The sequence below is a fragment of the Lissotriton helveticus genome, chromosome 11 (genome assembly GCF_964261635.1).
Source record: "Lissotriton helveticus chromosome 11, aLisHel1.1, whole genome shotgun sequence".
Taxonomy (NCBI): Eukaryota; Metazoa; Chordata; class Amphibia; order Caudata; family Salamandridae; genus Lissotriton; species Lissotriton helveticus.
In genome coordinates, this window is record NC_136072.1 from 584,126,924 (window position 1) to 584,151,107 (window position 24,184).

General features: G+C 45.2%; 1 protein-coding gene across 2 annotated transcripts in view; it reads right to left on the reverse strand.

Moving 5' to 3' along the window:
• Positions 1–24,184, reverse strand: part of HR (HR lysine demethylase and nuclear receptor corepressor) — a 418,401-nt gene that overhangs the window by 75,092 nt on the left and 319,125 nt on the right. For both annotated transcript variants that reach the window (XM_078666365.1, XM_078666366.1), the window contains one exon: positions 18,451–18,590. In XM_078666365.1, coding sequence (XP_078522491.1) covers positions 18,451–18,590 — 140 coding nt within the window. The remainder of the gene's footprint in view (positions 1–18,450; positions 18,591–24,184) is intronic.

The following is a 24,184-nucleotide window of genomic DNA, read 5'->3' on the forward strand; positions in this document are numbered from 1 at the left end:
CATGCTGTCCGCAATCTACTATATGAAAAGCCATTGCATTTTATTTTCATAGCATGTTCCTATGTTACCCTACCTTTTAGAGCACATCCACCCTATACTGGTTACGAATTATAAATGTGGTTTGCAATTTCTCCTACAATCTAATTTTGAAATAATGATGTTAGAATTATAGCGTGTTCCACTTTTCGCCCGTCCTATAGATGTATAGGATTCCTAATTTCCAAATCATTCTCATGAAGCACGTCCCTATAGTATAAGTCTAGTACGTGCATAAGCTTCCTCATTTATAGATGTTTATTCTTGAGTTTCATTTTTAAATTCTACTTAGCGTATTTCCCTGTCTCACTATTTAATAACCTTAAATGATTGCCCTTATATTTTTTTCTATAGTTATGTGATTTTCGTTATCTTGATTATCGATTGCCTTTTGATTGTAAACCTAATGATTTCCGAAGCTGATTTCTAGATAAAACCTTTAAAACTTCCAGTTGTCTGTGATCATTTAATGCCGAAGTACTATATCGTTGGGGTTGTATTATTGCCTGCCTTCTTTCACAGCTAGCTCCCTGATCCATTGTGGTCATAGGTACCCGTAACGGTGGATTGGTAAGTCGGGTACACTAGAACTAAATAGGAAGGAATCAGGGATGCTGGTGGAGATTTGTAAGGTCGCCTGATTAATGTATATGGTGAATTGAAATTTATGGGCCCGAGAACTATATGGTGAAATTGTTGGTCGGGTGACCTACGATCTCTATCAAAGGGATGTGATCTAATGTGCTACATTGAAACACGCCATATGTTGAACAAGCTCGAATTAATATTTTGCATGTTTTATCATATTCTTACATGTTCTTTTTTTATGTAATTTAAATCTCAAATATTTTGAAGATTCTGCTTGCGCTTTGGCATTTTAGGATGACCAAAACCACTGGTTCGGCCTTGTCGTGACTGCAGAGCCATTTTAAGACAGCTGCAGAGTGGGCTGTTGCCAGGGCCCACCCTTCCAAGGTTCCTAGCACCTGCCCGCGGGCTAGAAGCAGTGCCAACGGATTAGTGTGATGCCAGAGTTTGCGAGGGTGTGTGCTACTTGTTTAATCGCTTGACTGTGCCTTCCTCTTATGTTCCTGGACACTATGCTGAGACCACTTTTCAAGTAGGCCGTGCTTTCTGATACTCTTGGCAGACCAAGCATTTCATCTAGGCATTGCCCAACCTTCTTCTATTCCTTATTTATCCGGTTCTTGGCAATAATCTCTTTCATCAGTTAGTGTAGATCTCCCATCTGATCTCAACTTCATTCTGTTCTTTAATTCTCTTTGGTGGTGTGCGCTCCCACGGATGTATGACTTTAGCACGCATACTTTTACCACGCATACCATTACCACGCAATTTTTACAACGCAGGACCCTTTACCACGAATACCTTTACAACGCAATACACTACAATGCAAGTACTTTTACAACGCATACCATTACAACGTAAGTATAGGTAAGTATATAATATGTTACAATAATGTAATTATTAATATTTTTTTAAAGTTAATAAATTATTAGTTTAATATTAAATTTTTTAATTAATTATATTAATTTTTATTTATTAATTTGTAAATATGTTAAAAATACCCCTGTACCCCAAAACCCAAACCCAGCCCTGAAACCTAAAAATACCCCTGTACCCCAAAACCCAAACCCAGCCCTGAAACCTAAAAATACCCCTGTACCGCAAAACCCAAACCCAAACCCTGAACCCTAAAAATACCCCTGTACCCCAAAACCCAAACCAGCCCTGAAACCTAAAAATACCCCTGTACCCCAAAACCCAAACCCAGCCCTGAACCCTAAAAATACCCCTGTACCCCAAAACCCAAACCCAGCCCTGAACCCTAAAAATACCCCTTTACCCAAAAACTGAAAACCCAGCCCTGAACCCTAAAAATACCCCTTTACCCAAAAACTGAAAACTGACCCTGAACCCTAAAAATACCCCTTTACCCAAAAACTGAAAACTGACCCTGAACCCTAAAAATACCCCTTTACCCAAAAACTGAAAACTGACCCTGAACCCTAAAAATACCCCTTTACCCAAAAACTGAAAACTGACCCTGAACCCTAAAAATACCCCTTTACCCAAAAACTGAAAACTGACCCTGAACCCTAAAAATACCCCTTTACCCAAAAACCCAAACATATAACATTTTAAAAATAATTATATACTTACCAATACTTACGTTGTAATGGTATGCGTTGTAAAGGTAATGCGTTGTAAAATCTTGCGTTGTAATGGTATGCTTGGTAAAAGTTTTTGCGTTGTAAAGGTTTCGTTGTAATGGTAGTGCGTTGTAAAAATTGCGTGGTAAACGTTGCATACCGCGCTCCCACATATGAGATGAAAGTAGCATCTCTGGTGGGTACTATTACACAGTAGTAAGGCCTTCTTGGTGCTGTTAGACTGCAGACAAGTTGCGGGTACCTCAAGTCCTGACATGAGGTGTGAGACTGTCATCAATACCATCTGCTCCGCATTGTTTGTGTACATGCAATTATTGTACAGGTAGAATAGTTTATAGGCTGTCATGAGACATCTGCCCCGTTTAAGCTTCTAAGCTCTCTCAGAGCCCCTCACTAATGTATTTTCTGCACTATCTTGGCTAGGGCAAGCAGTGCAGATCCAGAAGTCAATATATATACAACTCTATAGGGGCATTTGTGACTGACTCTTATATGGGTGTCTAGCCAAAGGGCAGACAGCAGGGACTGGGCCTCTGCCGTGGAGGTTGAGGTCATATGCCACTGATGTCCCGTGGACCAGTCTACTAAGACTCTGCAAACGTGACCAAGTACAACTTCTTCTGCACCGGACACTCAGGTTATTGAGGATGACCAGTCAGCGGCTTCTAAGGGAGACCGCTCAGTACTCAACAATCAACCAACAGACACAACAATGTTGATATCCAGCTCAGTGCTTATCTGCACAAGAATAAAAGTTATTGAATTTCAAAGTTGTACTAATTACTACGCTCTTCAATGAACACATGCAAATCCGTGATCTTGTGTAGGCGCCACACCCACCTCGCTCCCTCTTTGTCCACCCTCCCCGGCGTCCTCCCTGGTTTTGGGTTCCCCCATGAAGAATAATCAGGAGTAACGTGAATCAGTCTCAGGAGAAGTGATTTCATGTGCACCGTTCAGATGTGCTCCTCAGTCCAACTCGCATGGTCAGGGCCTGGCCTAGGTCTATGCGCACACACGGATATTAGAGTGAATGCAGAGCGAAATCAAAAGGAAAGATACTAGATATACACACGGTTGGACATACAGGGCAGCGGAACATGCCTATTTACCATGTGAAGAACATACTGTCCATCGTATTGTCTTAGTTGTCACCAAAATGTCAGAGTGGAAAATAATGCATTGCCAACAAACTGACCTTTATCTGGCACACACACCACTAATGCTTCAAGTCAATATTACAAAACCCAAACCCGCTGATTTTATCATCTTGGAGAGACCGAAAGGCTGTATAACAAAGTGCAATCTTGGGCAAAATCTACGGAGCTATTGTGCTGGAAAATAGCCCAAAGCTGAAAGTACAATGTTTTTTTCAAGTCAAGTCAAGTCAGTTTGTCTTTATTCAATAGTTTGCAATCATAAAAGACACAATACATACATAAAAGTGTCGTAAAAACAGTTAAAACCCTAAAAACATACATTTAATACAGATTTAAACCCACTGTATTGAAATCCTAACTTAACAACAATAGTTAAAATAAAATTGATCAAAAGTAGTTTTTTCTACATTCAATCTCTAGAGGGGAACCAATTTCGATTAGAACACTCTGGCGCTAAATTTGATTCCTCAGCAACCTCCAATTTTTTTCTCCTCAGAGCCCAGGACCAACTCCAAAATTTCGCTACGGCAATAACAATATCTGCGCGCGTATCCATTGTCAGGATACGCATAGCCATCGTACAGGATCTAGTGCCAAGGTTGGAACATAAAGGCTTCAGCCATCTAGAGCGTGGGCCTTTGTAAGCCGGGCATACAGAGAGTGCATGAGTTATTGTCTCTTCCTGAATATGGCAGAAAGGACAATTGGCATTCATGGGCTTATTCCATTTAGCAACGAAAGATCTTAGAGGAAGGGAACCCACTCGGAATTGATGATATAATTTCCTATCACTTTTCTTTGTGATCAAATTCCAGTACGGTTCTGCTTTCGATGCAAACTTATGATCTAAGAAGATACCTGTGAGCGAGGTACTATCCACCGCTGACAGGGTCTTTCTAATGACCATATCCCAATAGAGGATTTTAACATCATTTTTATTGGGAAAAATGTTTCCAATTGGACCATCCCACAATTGTCCAAGCCCCATTTCCTTTAGGTTGTGCTTGATCTTCTGCAACCGTTTAATTTTTGAAGATAGAACAGCACTCCTGATGTGCATTAGTGCACTAGAATACGATGACAATTCAGGGGTGGTCCAGAGCCTCCTCCAATAGGCTAGGGGTCTAAAACCTGCAACCTCATCTAAAGAAATTCAGCCCAGATCTAAACGTAAAGGCTTCATAGGTTTTGATTGTGGAAGGGCAGTCAGGGATCTCAAAAACTTGTTTTGTGATTGTACTAGGGGTAAAATATTTTCGAACCCCCAGAGTTCAGCACTATAAATGATGGAAGCTTTAACTTTCCCATTATAGATATCAACTGCTGGCCCTATGGGTTTTGTATGGGACAATCGATGTTCCTTTAGAAGGACGCCAGCCAGCTGGTTATGCCTTAAAACTATGACATCTAAATGGGAGGCCCAGTTCATCTTCCTACCCATAGTTACCCCTAAATAGGTAAATGTATCGGTCTGTTCCAGTGATACATTATCCATTACTACCCTACCCTTGACACATTTGTGCATGTGCAATACCATGAACTTTGTTTTGTCAGCATTTACCACGAGCTCATGGTCATTGCAAAAAACTACAAATCGGTCAAGGGCACGTTGCAGACCCAACTGAGTTTTGGATAAAATTAACGTGTCGTCTGCAAACATTAGTAAAGGTATCCTTGAACCGGCAAGAGATGGTGCATCTGTAGGAAAACCGGAATAATATGTAATCACCTTGTTTATAAATAGGGAAAATAGGGTGGGGGCAAGGACACACCCTTGCCACACTCCCTTATTAACTGGGAAGGAATCAGTTAATTCGCCCTGCTGCCCCACCTAACTTGCGCATAATTTGCCTTGTGCAATTTAATAACAAAGCCAAGAATTTCCTTAGGCATCCCGGCCTCCTTTAGCGAATCCCACAGCTTGTGGCGGGGTACTAAATCAAATGCTAATTTTAAATCAACAAATGCTGATAAAATCACTGTGGTCCAATAAATCATCGTAAATCTAAAGACTTGATCAATGGTGCTGACATAGGGTCTAAAGCCCGCTTGATAGGTAGTTAAAACACCCTGATCTATAATCCATTCATTAACTCTACCTAGCAAAAGTCTCGCAGCAATTTCTTTAAAATATCTATTAGGCTTATCTGCCTATAATTGCTGGGACTGGCTCAGTCTCCGTTTTTGTATATGGGAATAATTTCCGCCCCTCGCCAAGTTTCCGGTACTGGTGCACCATTGGCTATAGCATTTCCGATAATAAATATATACTCAATCCATAACTTCCTGTCCTTTTTATAGGGGTCTGCAGGGATGCAGTCTGGGCCGGGGGCCCTCCCGGCAGTGACCCTATCTAGCACTCTATTGATCTCTCCTTTACTAAATTGCAAAGCTACCTCGGAAATAACCTCGGGATACTTAATTTGTGTGCTATGAGGGCTAGCAAATTGGCCTTGGAAATACTGAACCCAAAGTTTCTTGTAATTTGCCCTTGCTACTTTCACATCTGAGGGGTCTCCCAACATGATTGCGTTAGAAAGGTGCCAGAACGCAGCTCCACATTCCTCGTTGTACCACTTGGCTCATTTTTTGGGGGGGGCTTATACGGCTTCCTAGCCTTTGTAAGTAAGAGCTTTAGTTTAGCATAATGGTCCTCATGGGCCTTCATAACGTCCTTGGGACCATTACCTTTTATCACCTGCAACCCCATCAATGCTACAGTCTCTTCCGTTGTTAACCTAATCTGCTTTAGAAGATCTTCGTCCTCTAAGACCACTGCCCATTTTAATGTCTTGGGACATGGTAACTTCTCGTATCATTGAAGCAATGTCAACAATTGGGTGAAGCTTTCCCACCCAATATCCCTCTTGAATAGACGTTAATTAATATCAGATCCAACTTGCCCTTAGAGCAGATTTTAATGGGAAGGATGTCTGGACCATCTATGGGTAGTTCCATAGTTTGATAGGAAGACTGTTGCTTTACCGATATTGTGAAACCCCCACTAGGGCTCCTCTTCTTGTTTGCAATTGCTGCTTTAGCGTATGTCAAGTATCCGGGGCGACAAATTGTATCTAATGACCAGGTCTCCTGGAAGATAATAAAGTCAAACCCCTCTACAAAGCAAGACCAATCCGAGGCCATCGCTTTGTTGAGTAAGCCTGCTATATTCCAGGAAATCACAGAAATTGCTGAAAGATGTGGGGTCCCAGAGTCAGCTTGAACTGGTCGCCCAGTCACAGGCTGATTCCTGGCCTCCCTACAAAAAATTATACTTTCTACTTCTAGATCATCGGGGGTGGAATAAGAACAACAAGGTACCTGTGTCGGGGTAGATGGACGTTGTCAATTGCATAGATCTAGGCCGGATAGTGGAGCAAATCTATTGGACAGGGAACCTCCTGGAATCGGTTTACATGTCCATAAGGTACATGGGGCCACCTACCACTCCCCAAACAATTCAAGACGTTGGTAGGGTAATACCCTGGTTTATAAAAGTACCCTAATGGCAGTATAGATACCCGGTCCATATGACTACCAGGCATCCCGCCCAAATTATCAAGCAAAAATGTTGTTACATGCACATTATTGAAATTGACAACAACACAGTCCCCACTTCCTTCCTTCCTGGTTGGTCTGATCCACGGTGTACGTCTAACCATGATTATATGTTTGTGCATGCCCTCGTTTCAAAACCCTGCCTCCCCGAGACAATTATTCAACCAGTGCAAAACTTTACACAATAATTGGTCTGTGGTTTCAGACTGGGTTTCCCGCAGAGACGGAACATTTTTTTAAACTACTACTAAAGGGCTGGATGCTGGAGGCAAGTTAAACATAGGAAGGTTCGTTGAAGTGGCACTGGGTCTCACACTTCTAGATCCCTCCGTTCCATCGATGAAGTTAACTTGAGGGTCCATGGAGCGATTGTTAGAACTCTTATCCCCCTTTGAAGCTGATGCTATCGTATCCCTGCCAACGCACGGGGTAGACACTATGGATTGAGCAAATTCGCTAGATTGATTCCCTGGGTCATCATCAGACCTGTGTGCCTATGCTGGCTTTTTGGGTGGTGCTCCAGATGTGTTTGATGCAATCCCTGGCACATTTAGTTTCATAGCTGTTGTATTTGAAGATTGGGTATCAGGTATGTCTATGGAAGGAACCATACTCCCCTGCTGACTTTTTATGTTTAGGCCTGTTGGCTTTAAATGGATAAGGAGACCCTCAAGAGTAGCAAAACCTGTCTTGACAAAGGTTTCATAGTTAGTCAGTCGCTCCTCTATCCTGGTCAGTCTGTGCGTTATGGGAGTTAACATGACTTTTAATGAGTTCTCAAGTCTCTTCCACATTTTCTGTTCGCAGTTCGAATTGCTTCCACCCATGGAGACGAAATTGGAATCTGAGACTACCTGAGCAGTATCCAATATAGTGCCCTCTTCGGCTATGGCATGGCCAAGGATTTCACTTGACCTCAGGACTTTTGCCCTACAGGGCCTTTGGGGTCCTCCTCTCCGCTTCGTTTTTACTGCCGGATCTTTATTTGTTTGATTAATACTGCTGTTTCTATCTGGAGACCTAGCCTTTGCTCTTGTGGACATGCTGGCTACAACATTCATTTGGGTTGATGGTGAAATTGCAGGATCTTCAATTAAAACAGAGAGGGAAGGTACATCGTTGCTCACCACATTCTGAGTTGGCGGTACAATCAGATTTTCAGTTGGATGGACAGGGGAGGAGACTGTAGCCATTGAACCAAGGGACGATATTTTATTAAACTGCGGGTCTAAAGATAGCCGACAGTTAACTGGATCTCCTTTTCCAGAACAGAGGTGGCCTTTGATATAAACTGGTCGAGCGTCCCCGTCACACTGCCACCCTGAACGGGACCAAGCCTCTTCCCTTCCCGTCTGCTCATCTTGGTAAAACTATAAGACTGATCCCAGTTAAAATATATCAAATAGAAATGGAAATGTCTCCCAAAGACTAGCAGGGTAAAGATGACTAACCTTGCTTAATAAGCTGGCTTAGAGGGGGGGCCCAGCATGGCCTCCTCCTGTCTCGGACGGACTCAGGCGGGCCCGCCCTTGTCCCGGGCTTCACCTGGCGCGCGTCCCGTACCGTGGGGGTTGAGCAAGCGCTTTATAGCGCGATCACCGCGCCTCCCCCTGCGTCAGCTGTGAGCAATGTGCTAATTAGGGGCCAGTGCACCCTGGGACAGCGAGTCCCACCAGGGTGTGCTGTTCGCAGGCCAGGGAGCTGCAATATCGCCGAAGGCAGCCCAAGATGTTAGCGCGACCAGAGGGAAAGTCACCAGCAGCAAACAGAGCAACAAGGTTCCCCTGGATATTGCAGCACTACAGCACTCTAGCTGGGGCTCAGCAGAGGCTCAGCAAGGGCTCAGCAGCTGGGCTTCAACACTCCGGACGCTCCTATTCCTGGGGGTGCTGAACAGAAGCTGAGGAGTTGAGCAGTACCAAAGAACCGGGCCTGCTTGATCCGTCGCTTGGTCCCTCGCTCCCCTGCTCCCCTGCTCTGAGCCCTAGGTCCTGTAGTCCCATAAACCGTCCTCTGTCTCTTCTCTGTCTCTCCTCTCTGCTCTGAGCCTGCCATGTGCAGCTGTGCTGTTATTTGCTCTGTTGCAGCAGAGTCGCCCTGGTCTTGTTCAGTTTGACTGACTAAATGCTCTGCAGAGCAAAGATTGCAGGTTCTTTCCCGAAAGCATGGTGGTGGTGCCATGAAAAGGTTCACCCAGCGTAGGGGTCTAGGCGTGTCCAAACAATGACAGGTGTCAGGACCAAGTCAGGGTTATTGGGAGGAGGATGGTGTTCACCTCACGCCTGTAGGCTTAGACCTCCTCCTGCTGGACAACAGTGGCAGTAGGCCTGGGTGTCTCATTTGGCATGTTAAGTTCATGCCAGCACCAGGTATCTGCGAGGTGGTAAGGGTCCACCTCTCTACCGTCGTCCTGGTCTTGCCTAGTTTGACCGACTAGATGCTCTGCAGAGCAAAGATTTCAGAGACCTCCTCCTGCTGGACAATAGTAGCAGGAGGCCTGGGTGTCTCATTAGGCATGTAAGGTTAATGCCAGCATCAGGTATCTGCAAGATGGTAAGGGTCCACCGCTCTACCGTCGTCCTGGTCTTGTTCAGTGACTGATTAGATGCTCTGCTGAGCAAAGATTGCAGGTTTTTTCCCCGAAAGCATGGTGGTGGTGCCTTGAAAAGGGTCACCCAGCGTAGGGGTCAAGGCGTGTTCCAACAATGACATGTGTCAGGACTAAGTGAAGGGTTATTTGGAGGAGGATGGTGTTCACCTCACGCCTGCAGGCTTAGACCTCCTCCTGCTCGACTTGAAAGAAGCACTCATGAGCAAAGGTTGCAGGTAGTAAAGGTAGCAATGGTGGGAAGGCCTGTGCGGCAGCGGGTACCACCGCACAGGCTGTGGCGGAGTTACTGGGCGATCCGGAAGAAGAGAGGTGCAAACGATGTACTTCAGCGGGCACATAAGGGTGCCAGAGCCTAACCTGTAACCTCAAGGGAGGTGCAGGAATTCGTGTCGGCGCCCCAGTAGTCCTTCGGGCGGTTGTGGGCCTGTGCAACCGGGGGTTTGCCTAGTCACGCCAAGGGGCGTGTCAGTATTTATATTCTAATTGTACAGCAGTTGGGTGGTTCGCCACTGTGCTGTTTGGCTCAACAGGCGGGCAGGTGGCGAGAATGCAGCCGGCCCGGGATCGCCCGTAATGTTTACCCACCTTCATTACATATGTTGTATGTAATAAACCTGCAGCAAATTTTTTCCCCAAACTAATACGATGTCTGTGTATTATTTTGCGCGTTTGGGGAATGTGGGGGCGGGGGACTTCCTGTGGCCCTGATGTGACTATGCGCCTGCCCGAGGCCACGCAGTGGCCATAGAGAGGGCGGGCCACTAGTCACGGAGGGCTGTCCCGCCCCCAACAGGATGTTCAGCTTCTCCTCCTCACTGGTTGGAGGAGGCGGCTGGCCGTGATTCTCGTCCAGGGCGGCGGGGAGGGGCCTCCGTGGGTTCTTATGCTTCTGCACCACGTTGGAGGGCCTCTTTGCCGCCCCGGACGCCGTCGTGTGCTCATCGGGACACTCTTTTCCCTCCCTTGCCTCTAACCCAGAGTGTCGGTATAGGGGATTTGTGGAGGTTTTTAATGTGTCCATTTATCGTTGCAGGTTGGAGTTAAGCGGAGTTACTGGGCGATCCGGAAGAAGAGAGGTGCAAACGATGTACTTCAGCGGGCACATAAGGGTGCCAGAGCCTAACCTGTAACCTCATGGGAGGTGCAGGAATTCGTGTCGGCGCCCCAGTAGTCCTTCGGGCGGTTGTGGGCCTGTGCAACCGGGGGTTTGCCTAGTCACGCCAAGGGGCGTGTCAGTATTTATATTCTAATTGTACAGCAGTTGGGTGGTTCGCCACTGTGCTGTTTGGCTCAACAGGCGGGCAGGTGGCGAGAATGCAGCCGGCCCGGGATCACCCGTAATGTTTACCCGCCTTCATTACATATGTTGTATGTAATAAACCTGCAGCAAATTTTTTCCCCAAACTAATACGATGTCTGTGTATTATTTTGCGCGTTTGGGGAATGTGGGGGCGGGGAACTTCCTGTGGCCCTGATGTGACTATGAGCCTGCCATGTGCAGCTGTGCTGTTATTTGCTCTGTTGCAGCAGAGAGTTCAAGTAGGGACGGAGCTTTTCAGGCAGTCTGTCCAGCTTGTGCTCAGGACCGGCCCCCCAGGCCGGCAGAGGAGGGGGGCAGCGGGAAAATGCGGAAGTTGCGGAAGCTACAGAATGCCAGCCAAGTAACCGCAAAATACTGTTTTTTAGATGTAGCTAGCCGCCGGAATTGCCAATTGCTGACTCTTTGTCCAGGGCCTTGGTTTGCGTCGTGGGTTTCCTCAGACCCTCAGCAGCGTCTCAGCCTACGCCTTTAGCGACCTTAGCAGCCTCTCCTCTTCCTCCTCTCTTTCAGGGTTTCCGAGTTTTGCTGCGGGCCGTTAGAAGCCGCTCTGAAACCACGCGCAGCATTCACTCGCAGCACTCACCACGCGGCCTTCGCTGCCTCCACTGCCCCAGCTGTAAGATAGAGAGATGGGGGGGATCTACAGCGGGCTGGAAGAGGCTGAAGTGGGCGGAAGGGAGCCTCCTGGCTTCCTGGCCTCACCTCGCTGTCTGCGCGACAATGTTTTTTTCCATATGAGTGCTAACTCTCTTTAGAAAAACCTTGGATCACCCAACATCACAATTCCCACTGATACCTCCCATTTCTCTTAGCACCGTCATACCTGCAGAACATCACTGTACATGTTATGGTATCATAGAGAAAATATCCTAAGGTTTTGTTAGTTGCCAGATATTGTATAGAAATCGGCAATCTGTCTAGTTTAATTCCTGTTATAAAGCCGTATATAGGCCCATCCCAACCCAGCATGTCACACAACCCTTAATACCCTTCTGAATATAAGGATTTTTAGGAAAAAGTCCTTCCTGCTTTCCTATATATGCTGCATTTTCAAACTTGACAAGGGAGCTTGCTCAGGAGGAGGTAGCTCGGGTTTGCCTGGTTTCACTCTTGCAACCTTTCAACTATGTCCAGTGCCATTTTTTGACATGACAACCCCTTATAGGGCAGCCCTCTTCAGGATCATGTTCTACACCACAGCTTTGTGTGTGTTGCGCTTGAGTAAGTCTAGATGCCTAAGGTAGGCCTTCAGCTAGAACACTAACCTTTGCCTTATCTAGCCATTTTCTAGCACTCCAGAGTTCTTCTGGGGGCATTGGTGCATTGTACTGTGTGTGGTGCTGCATTATGCCGTTGTTGGGGGTACCCTACACAGTAGTTAATGGTGCACTATGCAGCACAGGATAGTTCATTGTTAAGCACATCCTTGGTATATTTACATCTGTGATACTGAACTTTTGGCCTTAATTTTTGTCTTGAATTTCGACCCTTTACCCTGAATTTTTACAGTTCTTCCCACAATTTGCCTCCATGCCAGGCAATCACCATATTATAGATAACCATGTCACATAATGTTGTAACATTATGCTGGTAGACCTGACAACGTTGAAGCTCTGCAAAAGGCACATCATTGGACGTTGGAGCATTTCTCCAATCGCCAATTGAGGAATTACAAACCCTCTGCCATTACTCAACACAGTGTGCCAAAAACTGTTTAGGAAAAAGGTTGAACCTACCAAGACCCGAGGCTCAAAGATTTGTGAACCCTGAGTAGGCCATGTGCAGAGGGTGTTGGCCTCCCACACAGGGTTGGGCACCAGGTCTTTGCCTAAAACTAAAGCACAGAGAAGTTTGACTGCCTTGGATGCCGGGCCTTGACACAAGCCAGTCCCTGTGCCAACCAGACTGTGCCCAACCAAAGATTGTGCACGGCGGTGGCTGGCATCCCATTGTTGGTTGGGTGGCAGAAATTGTTGGATGTAGTACGACCAAAAAAAATGTAAGAAATTAAAAAAGGTAAAGTGAAGCTAAGGTTAGATTTGATTATAACAATAATATATGTGACTTAAAAAAGTAGATATTCACTGAAAAACCAATTTAAAGTGGATGTAAGGTTGTGAATTAAAAATGAAAATTCACTGAACTCCTCTGTTTCAGTCCTGCCAAGTACCATGCATCAGGCGTTAGACTAAAACATTTCAGTGTGGTGATCCGCATCCCTGCACTGAAATGTGAAGTCACGCATTATAGGCATAGCGCCTGCGCCTCGGCTGTCTGTTAACCGCAGCACTGCTATTAATTCCCAATTGCTGACTAAAACTATCTCATAGCTGGTGGAGTGGCTGCGTGCCATATCGTGCATGCTGCTCACAGCAAGCCGCTTATGGGGGCTGGCTGAGCTGCTAGCTACATATTGTTACATTGTAGCAATTCCCGACACAGCACAGAGACTAATAGGCGGGGTCGGGTGTCCTGTTGCTCCGCGGTGACGCAAGTGGGTGGCTGCAATTCTATTTGAGGGAGGACAGGGCGCAGTCTAGCTCTTTTAAGATTAATATTAAGCCCCACTACTTGACTGACAGACCTGGGCCCAAACCCCAGCACGCGCATGGATCACGGCTAGTGGCCGCTGTGGAGCCCAGCACACCACTGTGCTGCACTGTGCGGCTGCTGCTGTGAGATGAAAGACAGTGTCTGAGAAGACTGCACAGGCCAAGGCGTGCTAGCAGCGTGAGTCGTTGTTGTGGCCACAAAATGGCCTGTAACCGAATTAGCCCTGCAAAGTAAGTATGTGTCAGTGCCCCCTGAAATGTGTATATTCTCTGTGTCTCTGCTAAATTTGGTTGGCAATGGTTATAATTCTGAAATAATGCAGCCCGCTGCGAGTGACCTGTGTGCCTCAGCTGCTTAGTGCTACTTGTCCACAAGTCACCTTTGTTGACTATCTTCATTTTAAATTTAGGCGGCTCACCTCTACCGCTGGCTGTGTGGTTGGGCATTGTTATTAGGGTTGATGAGAGTAGTTTTAATAGACTACAGCGCCATAGCTGCTGGCTCACATTGACTGCTTTCGAGCCTGAGGCTTGCCCAGCGCCTGTCTGTCTGCGGCGGCGTCAGTGAGTCAGCTGACTGTGTCACTTAATTTTTAGGCAGTGAGAAGGTGTTGTTGAGGAGCATCAGCTATGGCTACAACTGAAGGTGGTAGGGAGAGGTGAGAGTATAATTGTTCCTGTTACGGTTTTAAAACTGGAGTTAATTGCCAGGTTTTAGGTTGTTTATGTGTGATTTTCCTAGTGTGCAGTGTTCTTATGTGTGACATTTCAATTCTTGAGTTGTAGCACTTTCATAGTTAAAATAATAAAGCAGTTAGGTACATGCAACATAGTTTATTTAAGTAATACCTCGCTTATATTCAATATGATGCTCTAGAATGGACGTTGAAACACCTGTGGTGTTTATGCAAGAATAATAGATGAATAATGCATAGGAACAGTGTCATGCCATCCACGCAATCGCTCCCTAAAGCCTGTGACCCGCCTTTTTAACCTGGTTAATACATACATGAGCGTGTTTAGATTTAAACGTTTTAGTGATCTAACACCACAGGGCCAGAGAACAGAAGAGATTGCATCAAGTGAAATGGGCTACCTGTCATCAGTTCTGTGCGTGCCCCTGTGCTCGTCTCTGCTACCTTTGACTGGCTGTGAGCGAAAGAGAACAACTGGAGCACAGGGAGGTAGGGCTTGACAGCCTGACTTCTGGTACCATGGTCAGACAGAACATAACCTGATGCTTAGAGCCTGTCATAAGTGCAGCTTTACCCAGGATCCAGGACAGATCAAGAGTTATTGGTCAAGATAGCTCTATTGTTCAGCATGTCAAGACCACCTGACACATTTTAGCAATGACAATTTCTCAAAAACTACTGAACTAAAGAGTCTTCCTTTAACAACGTTTTTGTTTCATGCCAAATGTACTGTGCAATTCATTTCTACTGTTATTTTCTGTAACAAACAGCAAAGTTTCCCAAGTTAAAAGGGAAAAAGAGGACCCCCCCTTTTTTCCTGAACAAAACAAAAACTCTGACCCATCTCTATCTATATATCTATCTATCTATCTATCTATCTATCTATCTATCTATCTATCTATCTATCTATCTATCTATCTATCTATCTATCTGTCTGTCTGTCTGTCTGTCTGTCTGTCTGTCTGTCTGTCTGTCTGTCTGTCTGTCTATCTATCTACCTACCTATCTATCTTTTATCTATCATATATATATATATATATATATATATATATATATATATATATATATATATATATATATATATATATATCCCAGTTATACATACATATGTATACACATAAAAATATATCATTGCTTCCTTGTGTCGCCAGGTCGCGCACTCGAACACGGGTGCTTGTGTGCGGGGGGCGGCACCCCGCTTTAATCAAAGCTTTCTCTTCCTCACCTTCTAAGAAAGCACAGCACTCGCAGGAGGAGGGTTCAGATTTTTTATTGCAACCCTCAGAGAACCAGGTTCTCTGAGGGTTGCAATAAAAAATCTGAACCCTCCTCCTGCGAGTGCTGTGCTTTCTTAGAAGGTGAGGAAGAGAAAGCTTTGACATAAAAATATATATACATATGTATATGTGCGTATATATAAAGACACACACGCACACATAAACTGAAAAACTATTATACATAGGAATGGTAATAAGATCGTAGCTTTAGCTTATGGTAAAAAAGCTAAACTTTACGGAAAAAAACAAAGTTTAAAGTAACGTTATAGTTAGGTGCTGAAATGAGATAAAAACAAATGTCTGAAAAATGAAAAAAAAACTGAGGTTCACCAGTTATAGTTTAGTGCACTAACTATAACTTACACCCCCGTCATACACTCATGACATGTTAAATAACATCTTTGAAACATTCTGTTTTTTTTAAATAATATTGTACGTGTTGCATGTGTAACTCCTTCTTCAGGTGACGAGCCTCTTTGGTCAATGGTCATATGTAGAAGGCAGCTTGGCAGAAGATTAGGACCGACTCTGTTATGTTATGTTAATAAATGTATTAAGCACACAAATACCTGAAGGTGTCTTGGCGCTTGACTCTGTGCAAACATCTAACCTGACTGCCCTTGTACAGAACCTAAGCTTTGCCCTGAGGTAAGCATTTTCTATATTTTCTATATTTATACAAATGTCTTTGTATAATATGTCTGTATTGGTCTACTATATTTTAACATAATAATAACAAGCATTGGCATAGCCAATAGGTCTCGCCGTTGTATGTTATAAGTGTTTAGCCATGCAACACTTGAAGTTGTTGCACAAAGGATATTGTGCTGGGTAACTAAACACTTCTGAGGTCCCAAAGGCGAGACCTATTTGCTATGCCAATGTTTGTTTTGAAACCCGTTGTCCAAAAATTTACAAATTACTGTTTCTCACCTATCACATATTCAGTAAAGGGAAAGCTTATGTACACAGAAAATGAAGGATACTAAAAATGCACTGCTTTGTAAATACAATGTATTGATGTTATGTTTATTGGCACTGGGGTTTCTGCGTATGCAGTTTGTAAACAACTGGTGTATGTTTGTGTTAGCATGATGACGACTGTGACACAGGAGCACAGTGCAGTTGCTGTGACAGCAAGGGGGCATCAGAGGGAGGAGAAGCGAGCTGGCTAGCCATGGACGAGCAGTTAAGGAGAGAAAGAGAGGATAGTGAGTATCTTAACCCCTTGCATGCTGGTGACGAACCCCAGCCGTCACGCTCCGCGGTGCTCGTGTGCTGATGACGGTTGGGGTCCGTCACGGCCCGCCCTGTTCGTTTGTTTACCGCACAGCGGCGGAAACGGGCCAGCAGCGAAGGGGTTAAGAGAGAAAAAAGAGAGAAGCAAAATAACTGGTACTACTGTGGGGTATCATTCAGAGAGCATGGCATTAATTCATCCGAAAGTTTAACGGGATGGATAAAGTACACTGCTTAACTTTGTAAAGTCAGTAAATACTGGTGTGGTTAAGTTTTAGTGTGGTGGAAGGCATTAGGATTTTCACGTTTTCTGATGGCTAGGCAATTACTCAAGATCTTGCAAGTGCAAAGTGGTGGTAGCTAATGAAAACATTTAGTAAAACTTTTTTTTAAAAATATTGCTTGCAAGATTTTTGTTGCGACAAAACAGGAAAGAGCAGCGAATAGCAAACGAAGACAGGAATTCTACCTTTCAAAATTTCTATAATAACTGCTCCTCTCCCATTTGTGTCTTTTTCTCGCCCAAAGTCTTACCTCCGTGATCCCATGATGTTCTTCAACAGCAGGCCAGTGACCTGTAGAAAAGGGCCTAAATGTTCCCCTGCCAGATAACAATGTGGATGGTGTCTCACTTGATGCACAGGGAAAGAGTGGGGGAGAGAAATGCTTCATTTGCACTCGGAAGGTGGGGGAGGGCTGAAAGCGAATCGGGACGGCATAACATGAGAGCAGCCAACTTTAAAGCTCCAAGGTACGCTACCAGTGCAAACAAAAAATAAAACGGCTGCCGTGAAGCACTTGTGTTGTATGAGAAGCCTGCCCTTATGTTTGCAACACAGAAATGAAACTTTTCCGACGGAGATGACCACTACATGTAGTCAGTCGATTCAATGCAAATGTAAACAAACAATGTGGATGGTGTCTCACTCGATGCACAGGAAAAGGGTGGGAGGAGAGAAATGCTTAATTTGCACTCAGAAGGTGGGGGAGGGCTGAAAGCAAATGGGGATGGCATAGCATGAGAGAAGCTGACTTTAAAGCTCCAAGGTGCACTACCAATGCAAACAAAAAATAAAACGGCAACCGTGAAGCACTTGTGTTGTATGAGAAGCCTGCCCTTATGTTTGTAACACAGAAATGAAACTTTTCCGACGGAGATGGCCACTACATGTAAGGAGTTGATTCAATGCAAATGTAAACAAACAATGTGAATGGTGTCTCACTCGATGCACAGGGAAAGGGTGGGGGGAGAGAAATGCTTCATTTGCACTCGGAAGGTGGGGGAGGGTTGAAAGCAAATCGGGACGGCATAGCATGAGAGCAGCTGACTTTAAAGCGCCCAGGTGTGCTACCAGTGCAAACAGAAAATAAAACAGCAGCTGTGAAGCACTTGTGCTGTATGAGAAGCCTGCCCTTATGTTTGTAAAACAGAAATGAAATCTTTTCCGACAGAGATGGCCACTACATGTAGGGAGTCGATTCAATGCAAATGTAAACAAGAAAAAAACAAGAAAGACGTGCGGCCGCGAGACACGCTCTGTGGTGGGGGAGTGGGAGGAGCGTTGAAGCACGCGCTTGGCAGAGCAAGCGAGAGGAAAGACAGATGGCGCCTGATCGTGCGCTGTGAGGGTGCCCGCTAGCGATGCGAGGAATGCGCGTTACTGTGTGCGTAACCGCACGCTCTAGGCCACACAAAAAGCTGTGGTCTGCTTTTTAAAGCCCACTTACTAAATGTCTCGCCAGAGGAGCGTATGCGCTGGCTCAGGCGAGACCTAAAAACAATTTGAAAAAAAAAACAACTCTTACCCTTTTGAGAAACCTGCGTATCTGCTCCGAGTCCTCTGCTTGGAAGATGTGCCACACGGCCCCAGGGGGCTCCCTGGACGTCCACAGTTGCTCCTTCAGGAGTCCATCAGTACTGTCACTGTCCGTCCTCAAGAGGATCTCTGTAGGGAAAAGATGAAGTAATAACACTATTCAGGGAACGGACCTCGATGCACAAGGATTTAGAAGTGAAGACGAGGAGGAACGACTGGGCAGCAACCAATACGAACAAATCAAAACTCAAAAACACTGTTAAAAATAGATTTACTCATGATTCCAAACGTTTCATACAATCAGACTCTTCTCTGGCAAACTCCCTCCAATACCTCAGCTAATACCATACTGTGACTGTCCAGTGAGTGTCGCTGCTGCACTACAGCAAATAACATTCCGTCTCTAGCCACTGTGTGTCACTATTTCATCAGCATCTGCTCACTGCAGAAACTCAAGTTATGGAGAGGGCCACAGGGCTTCACTGCTGAACTCATGCCAGCAGAATACAGACAGGAGATCCAGAGACTGCATGAGTAAGGTCATTGGGCCTTTGCCTGAAACTCTAAGTGGGCTCAAATTTAAATTCTTATACATTATGGGGAACTGGAAAAACAAAAATTATGGCTACTAGTATTAAAAGATGAAAATGACATGGCCCACCCTCGACCTGTGAGAGGGCTGGAACACGACTTTAGTCAAAGCCATATTATTGGCAGGCACTCATCACAGTAGCACCTACATGTATCAGCAACCATCAAAGTTTTAGCCAATACTATACTGGGAACGGACACAGGTTATCACTAGTACACCAGTGTCTGCTTGTTCAAGCCCACCACCACATTCAATGTAGTAATCTGATTGGCCACTAGGTTTTATTGTTGTGTCAGCAGTGCTTCCAGCAGTTATCTACCTCTTCCTTCCCAGCTCCATCTAGCCTCTGCCATTGCTCCTTGTGCTCTGCTGCACTTTCTTTGTTTCTCCTAGACTCTCAGCATTCTAACTCTACTCTTACCTCTGTCCATTCCCAAAGCAAGGGCAAAATGGGTGAGTGCCCAGTGCTCTCACCTTCTAAAGTAGCAAAGTAAATGTTCTCTCTTTTTGATCTCTATCTATTCTATTGAAACCTCTCTTCCTCTGCCTACCTCTACCCAGACTCAGTCTCTGTACCCAGTGTCTTCTTAAGGGTGTTTGGTGTACCAGGCAAGACATATTTTAACTGTTGTTGGGTGACACTGTTAAACTTTAACATGTCATTTAATATTACCAGTATGCATTGGTTCTTGGCATGTAGGGCTGCTGACATTCATATCTTTGCATAGATCGCCGCCTAGTGTTGGGTCCGGATGATTGCACTTTGTTGTCTTGGAAGAGTCTTCGAAGTATCACGAGATAGGTGACTCCTCCCTTGGACTACAGTGCGCATGGGCATCCACTCCATCCTTAGATTGTTTTTCGCCATTGTGGCAAAGATGGAGTATAGCAGAGTAAAGATGGCCATGCAAAGAAAACCCTGCAGCTGCAACAGGCCCCGGGGAGGAGGGTGGGCGATATGAATGTCAGCAGCCCTACATGCCAAGAACAGATGCATACTGGTAAGTAGCATTTTCCGTTCGAGGCATGTGGGCTGCTGAATTCATATCTTTTCATAGACTGTATAGCAGTACCTCCTCTAGCAGTGGACGCCTGTCCCAGCTGCAGCAGTTTGAAAAAGAGTTTTGAGGACAGCTTGGCCTACAGCAGCTTGCTGCTTTGCTTGCACATCTACACAATAGTGTTTGGTGAAAGTGTTTATTGTAGACCATGTGGCTGCCTTACAGATGTCTTCTAGTGGAATGTTTCCTAGGAAAGCCATTGATGCCCCCATTTTGCGCGTGGAGGGTGCTCTTGGGGGTACTGTTAGAGTGCGTTTAGCTTTGTGGTAGCATATTTGGATGCATTTAACTATCCATCTAGCTATTCCTGATTGAGAGATGGGGTTACCTTTATGTTGTGGTGAGAAAGCAACAAACAGTTGTTTTGTCTTTCTGAATGGTTTAGTTCTGTCAATATAATATAACAGAGCTCTTCTTACATCTAGTGTGTGTAAGGCTCTTTCAGATACTGACTGCGGGTTTTGGAAGAAAACGGGCAGTTCAATGGACTGATTGATATGGAAAGTGGAAATGACTTTTGGCATGAATTTAGGGTTAGTACGTAGTACCACCTTATTTGCATGTATTTGCATGTAAGGTTCCTGAAAAGTTAAAGCCTGTAACTCACTTACTAGTCTGAGTGAAGTGATGGCAATTAAAAAAGCCACCTTCCATGTTAGAAATTGCAGTTCACATGAATGGAGTGGTTCAAAAGGAGGTCCCATAAGTCTGGTAAGTACTATATTTAAGTTCCAGACCGGTGAAGGTGGATGTTTGGGAGGGATTATCCTTTTAAGCTCTTCCATGAAAGCCTTGATTGCTGGAACTCTGAACAGAGACAGGTGTTGTCTGTTTTGGAGGTAAGCTGCAATAACTGCAAGATGAAGTCTTATTGAAGAGTATGCTAGGTTGCATCTTTGAAGATGCAACAGGTAACAGATAATGTTTTGTATTGAAGCGTCTAATGGATTGATTTGGCTGCGTAGCATGCTCTAGTGGTTGGGCGTCTTGCCTCTTTGATAATGTTCATACAATCAGGAGGCAGATTGAGATATCCAAATTCTAAAACTTCAGGAGCCAGATCGCTAGGTTCAGTTGATTGGGATCTGGGTGCCTGATTTCTCCATGGTTCTGAGTGAGGAGATGTGGCGATAGACGCAGTCTTTGGTGTGGAACCACGGAGAGTTCTAGGAATGTTGTGTACCATGGTTGTCTGGCCCATGTTGGAGCAACCAGGATCAGTGTCAGAGACTGCTGACTTAGTTTGCGTGCCACTAGCGGAATCAGTGGGGCTGGTGGAAAAGCGTTCGCAAATCTGCCTGACCAGTTCATCCATAGCGCATTGCCTTGTAACAACGGATGTGGGAACCTGGCGGCAAAGTACTGGCATTTAGAGTTTTCGTTTGTGGCAAACAGATCTATTTCTGGATGCCCCCATTCTTGGAAGAATGGTTGGAGAGCTTGAGGATGAATCTCCCATTTGTGTATCTGTAGGCTGTGATCTGCTATTTGATTGTCTTTCCCTGGCAGGTGTTGTGCTAGGAGAAAGATGTTCTTTGGAATTGCCCACCTCCATATGCTCTGCGCTAGGTGAGAAAGCTGTAGAGAGTGAGTCCCTCCCTGTTTTTGGATGTAATACATGGCTGTCATGTTGTCCGTCCGGATCAACACCGCCTTGTTGTTTATGTGTTTTTGGAACGCTTTCAGTGCCAGAGAAACTGCTAGCAACTTAAGTGGTTGATATGCAGTGTCTTTTGCTTGGCTGTCCAGAGTCCCTGGACTGTGTATTGTTGTAGGTGGGCTCCCCATCCTGTCAGTGATGCATCCGCTGTCAATACTACTTGTGGAACTGGCTCTTGGAACAGTCGCCCCTTGGAAAGGTTTTGTGTATTCCACCACTGCAGAGAGTTGTATGCGCGACTGTCTACCAACACTAGGTCTTTTAGTTGTCCATGAGCCTGGTTCCACTGCCTTGCTAGGCATTCTTGTAATGGACACATTTGAAGTCTGGCATGGGGGACAATGAATATGCAGGAGGCCATCATGCCTATGAGTTGCATGAACACTCGAGCTGGTAGGGAGTGTTGTGGCTGAAACCTTTGGATTAGTGTCTGCATGTTGCCTATCCTGACTGGATTGGGATATGCCTTTGCTACTGATGTATCTATTGTAGCTCCCAGATATTGTTGTATGTGGGAGGGTTGCAGATGAGATTTTGGGTAATTTATTGAGAAACCCAGACTGTGCAGCAGCTGGAGGGTTTGAGACGTATGCCTTGCACATTGGGTGTCTGACTTGGCTTTTATGAGCCAATCGTCGAGATAGGGAAACACGTGGATGTGTTGCCGCCTGAGGTGTGCTGCCACTACAGCTAGGCACTTGGTGAACACTCTTGGAGCTGTAGTTACTCCAAAGGGGAGAACCTTGAATTGGTAGTGTTGCCCTTGTATTGTGAACCTGAGATATTTCCTGTGAGCTGGGTGTATAGGAATGTGGAATTATGCGTCTTTGAGGTCTAATGTGGCAAGGAATTCGCCCTGTTGAAGCAGTGGGAGAACTTGTTGTAAGGTTATCATATGGAAGTGCTCTGATAGTATGTATTGGTTCAGAGGTCTGAGGTCCAAAATGGGTCTGAGCGACCCGTCCTTTTTGGGAATTAGGAAGTATAGAGAATATACTCCTGTTCCTTGGTGTTGAAAAGGGACTGGCTCTATGGCGCCCATTTGTAGCATGGATTGGACCTCTTGCTGTAACAGTGTTATGTGTTCTTTGGACATAGGACGGTGTTTGGGTGGTATGTTGGGTGGTGTAGAAGTGAGTTCCAGGCAATAACCATACTGGATAATTTGTCTCAGCCACCTGTCTGTGGTAATTGCGTTCCAGACAGGTAGGAACTGATTGATTCTGCCTCCGACCGGTGTTGTGTGGTCTGGAGGGAGTGTGATGAAGTCACTGTTTGGTGGCAGTGGAGGCTCTGGTGCTATTGCCTCCACGTCCTCTGCCCTTAATATAGTTTCCTCTGTAACCTCCTCTATTGGAGCCTTTGTTAAAAGTGCTCTGGGTATTTGACTTGAAGGTGGAGGAGCTTTGCGATGTGCTGCCCCTTCCTGCACCTCCATAAGAGGAGCGACGAAAGGAGCCCCCGTGTTGTTGGAACTGAAGCGCCCCCATTGACTTGGCAGTTTCAGTGTCCTTGTTAATTTTATCTAAAATGGTGTCATCTGCAGGGCCAAACAGAAAGTCTTGGTTTACTGGTTGATTGAGGATGGTGGATTGCACCTCGTTCTTAAATCCAGATATGCGTAACCATGCGTGTCTGTGCAGTAGTACGCTGGTGTTGATAGACCTGACCGAAGTATCGGCTGCGTCTAGCGCACATTTGATCGAGGCGTTTGTTATGAATTTGCCTTCCTGAATGAGGTCGTTGGCCTGCGCCTTAACGGGTTCTGGTAGGTGTTGCATTAGAGTCTCGAGCTGGTCGTAGTGAGCTCTATCATATCTCGCTAATAGAGCTTGTGTATTAGCGATTCTCCAATAATTAGCAGCTTGTGAAGCTACTCTTTTCCCTGATGCTTCTAAAATTTTTGATTCTTTATCAGGAGGGGGAGCATCTCCTGTTGTCTGGTTTACGAGCATTTGCAGTGACTAAAGAATCTAAAGGCAATTGTTGTTTTATATAAGTAGGGTCTGCTGGTGCTGTCTTATATTTTTTATCTATTCTTGGATTGATCACCCGCGCCCTAGCAGGATCTTTAAATATATCAGGCGCGTGCTTGAGGACCCCTTAAAGCATTGGAAGAGTTCTAACATTTTTCTCAGAAGTGGGGAAGGTGTCGAACAAAAAATCTTCCTCTATAGGGTCAGTGTGCATATCTACCTTGTGATATTTAGCTGCCCTGTCTATAAGCTGATTAAACAGGATTGTGCCGTCTGTAGGTGACGGTTTTGTTGGGTATGGGGAAGTATCTGGGATGGGCTGTTGCTCGTCAGGATCATTTTGGTCATCCCATGTGTTATCTTGTGGATCAGAATCCCCAGTGTCATCATAATTGTATTGAGGATCTTACCCCATGTCCTCTCCCTCATTATCA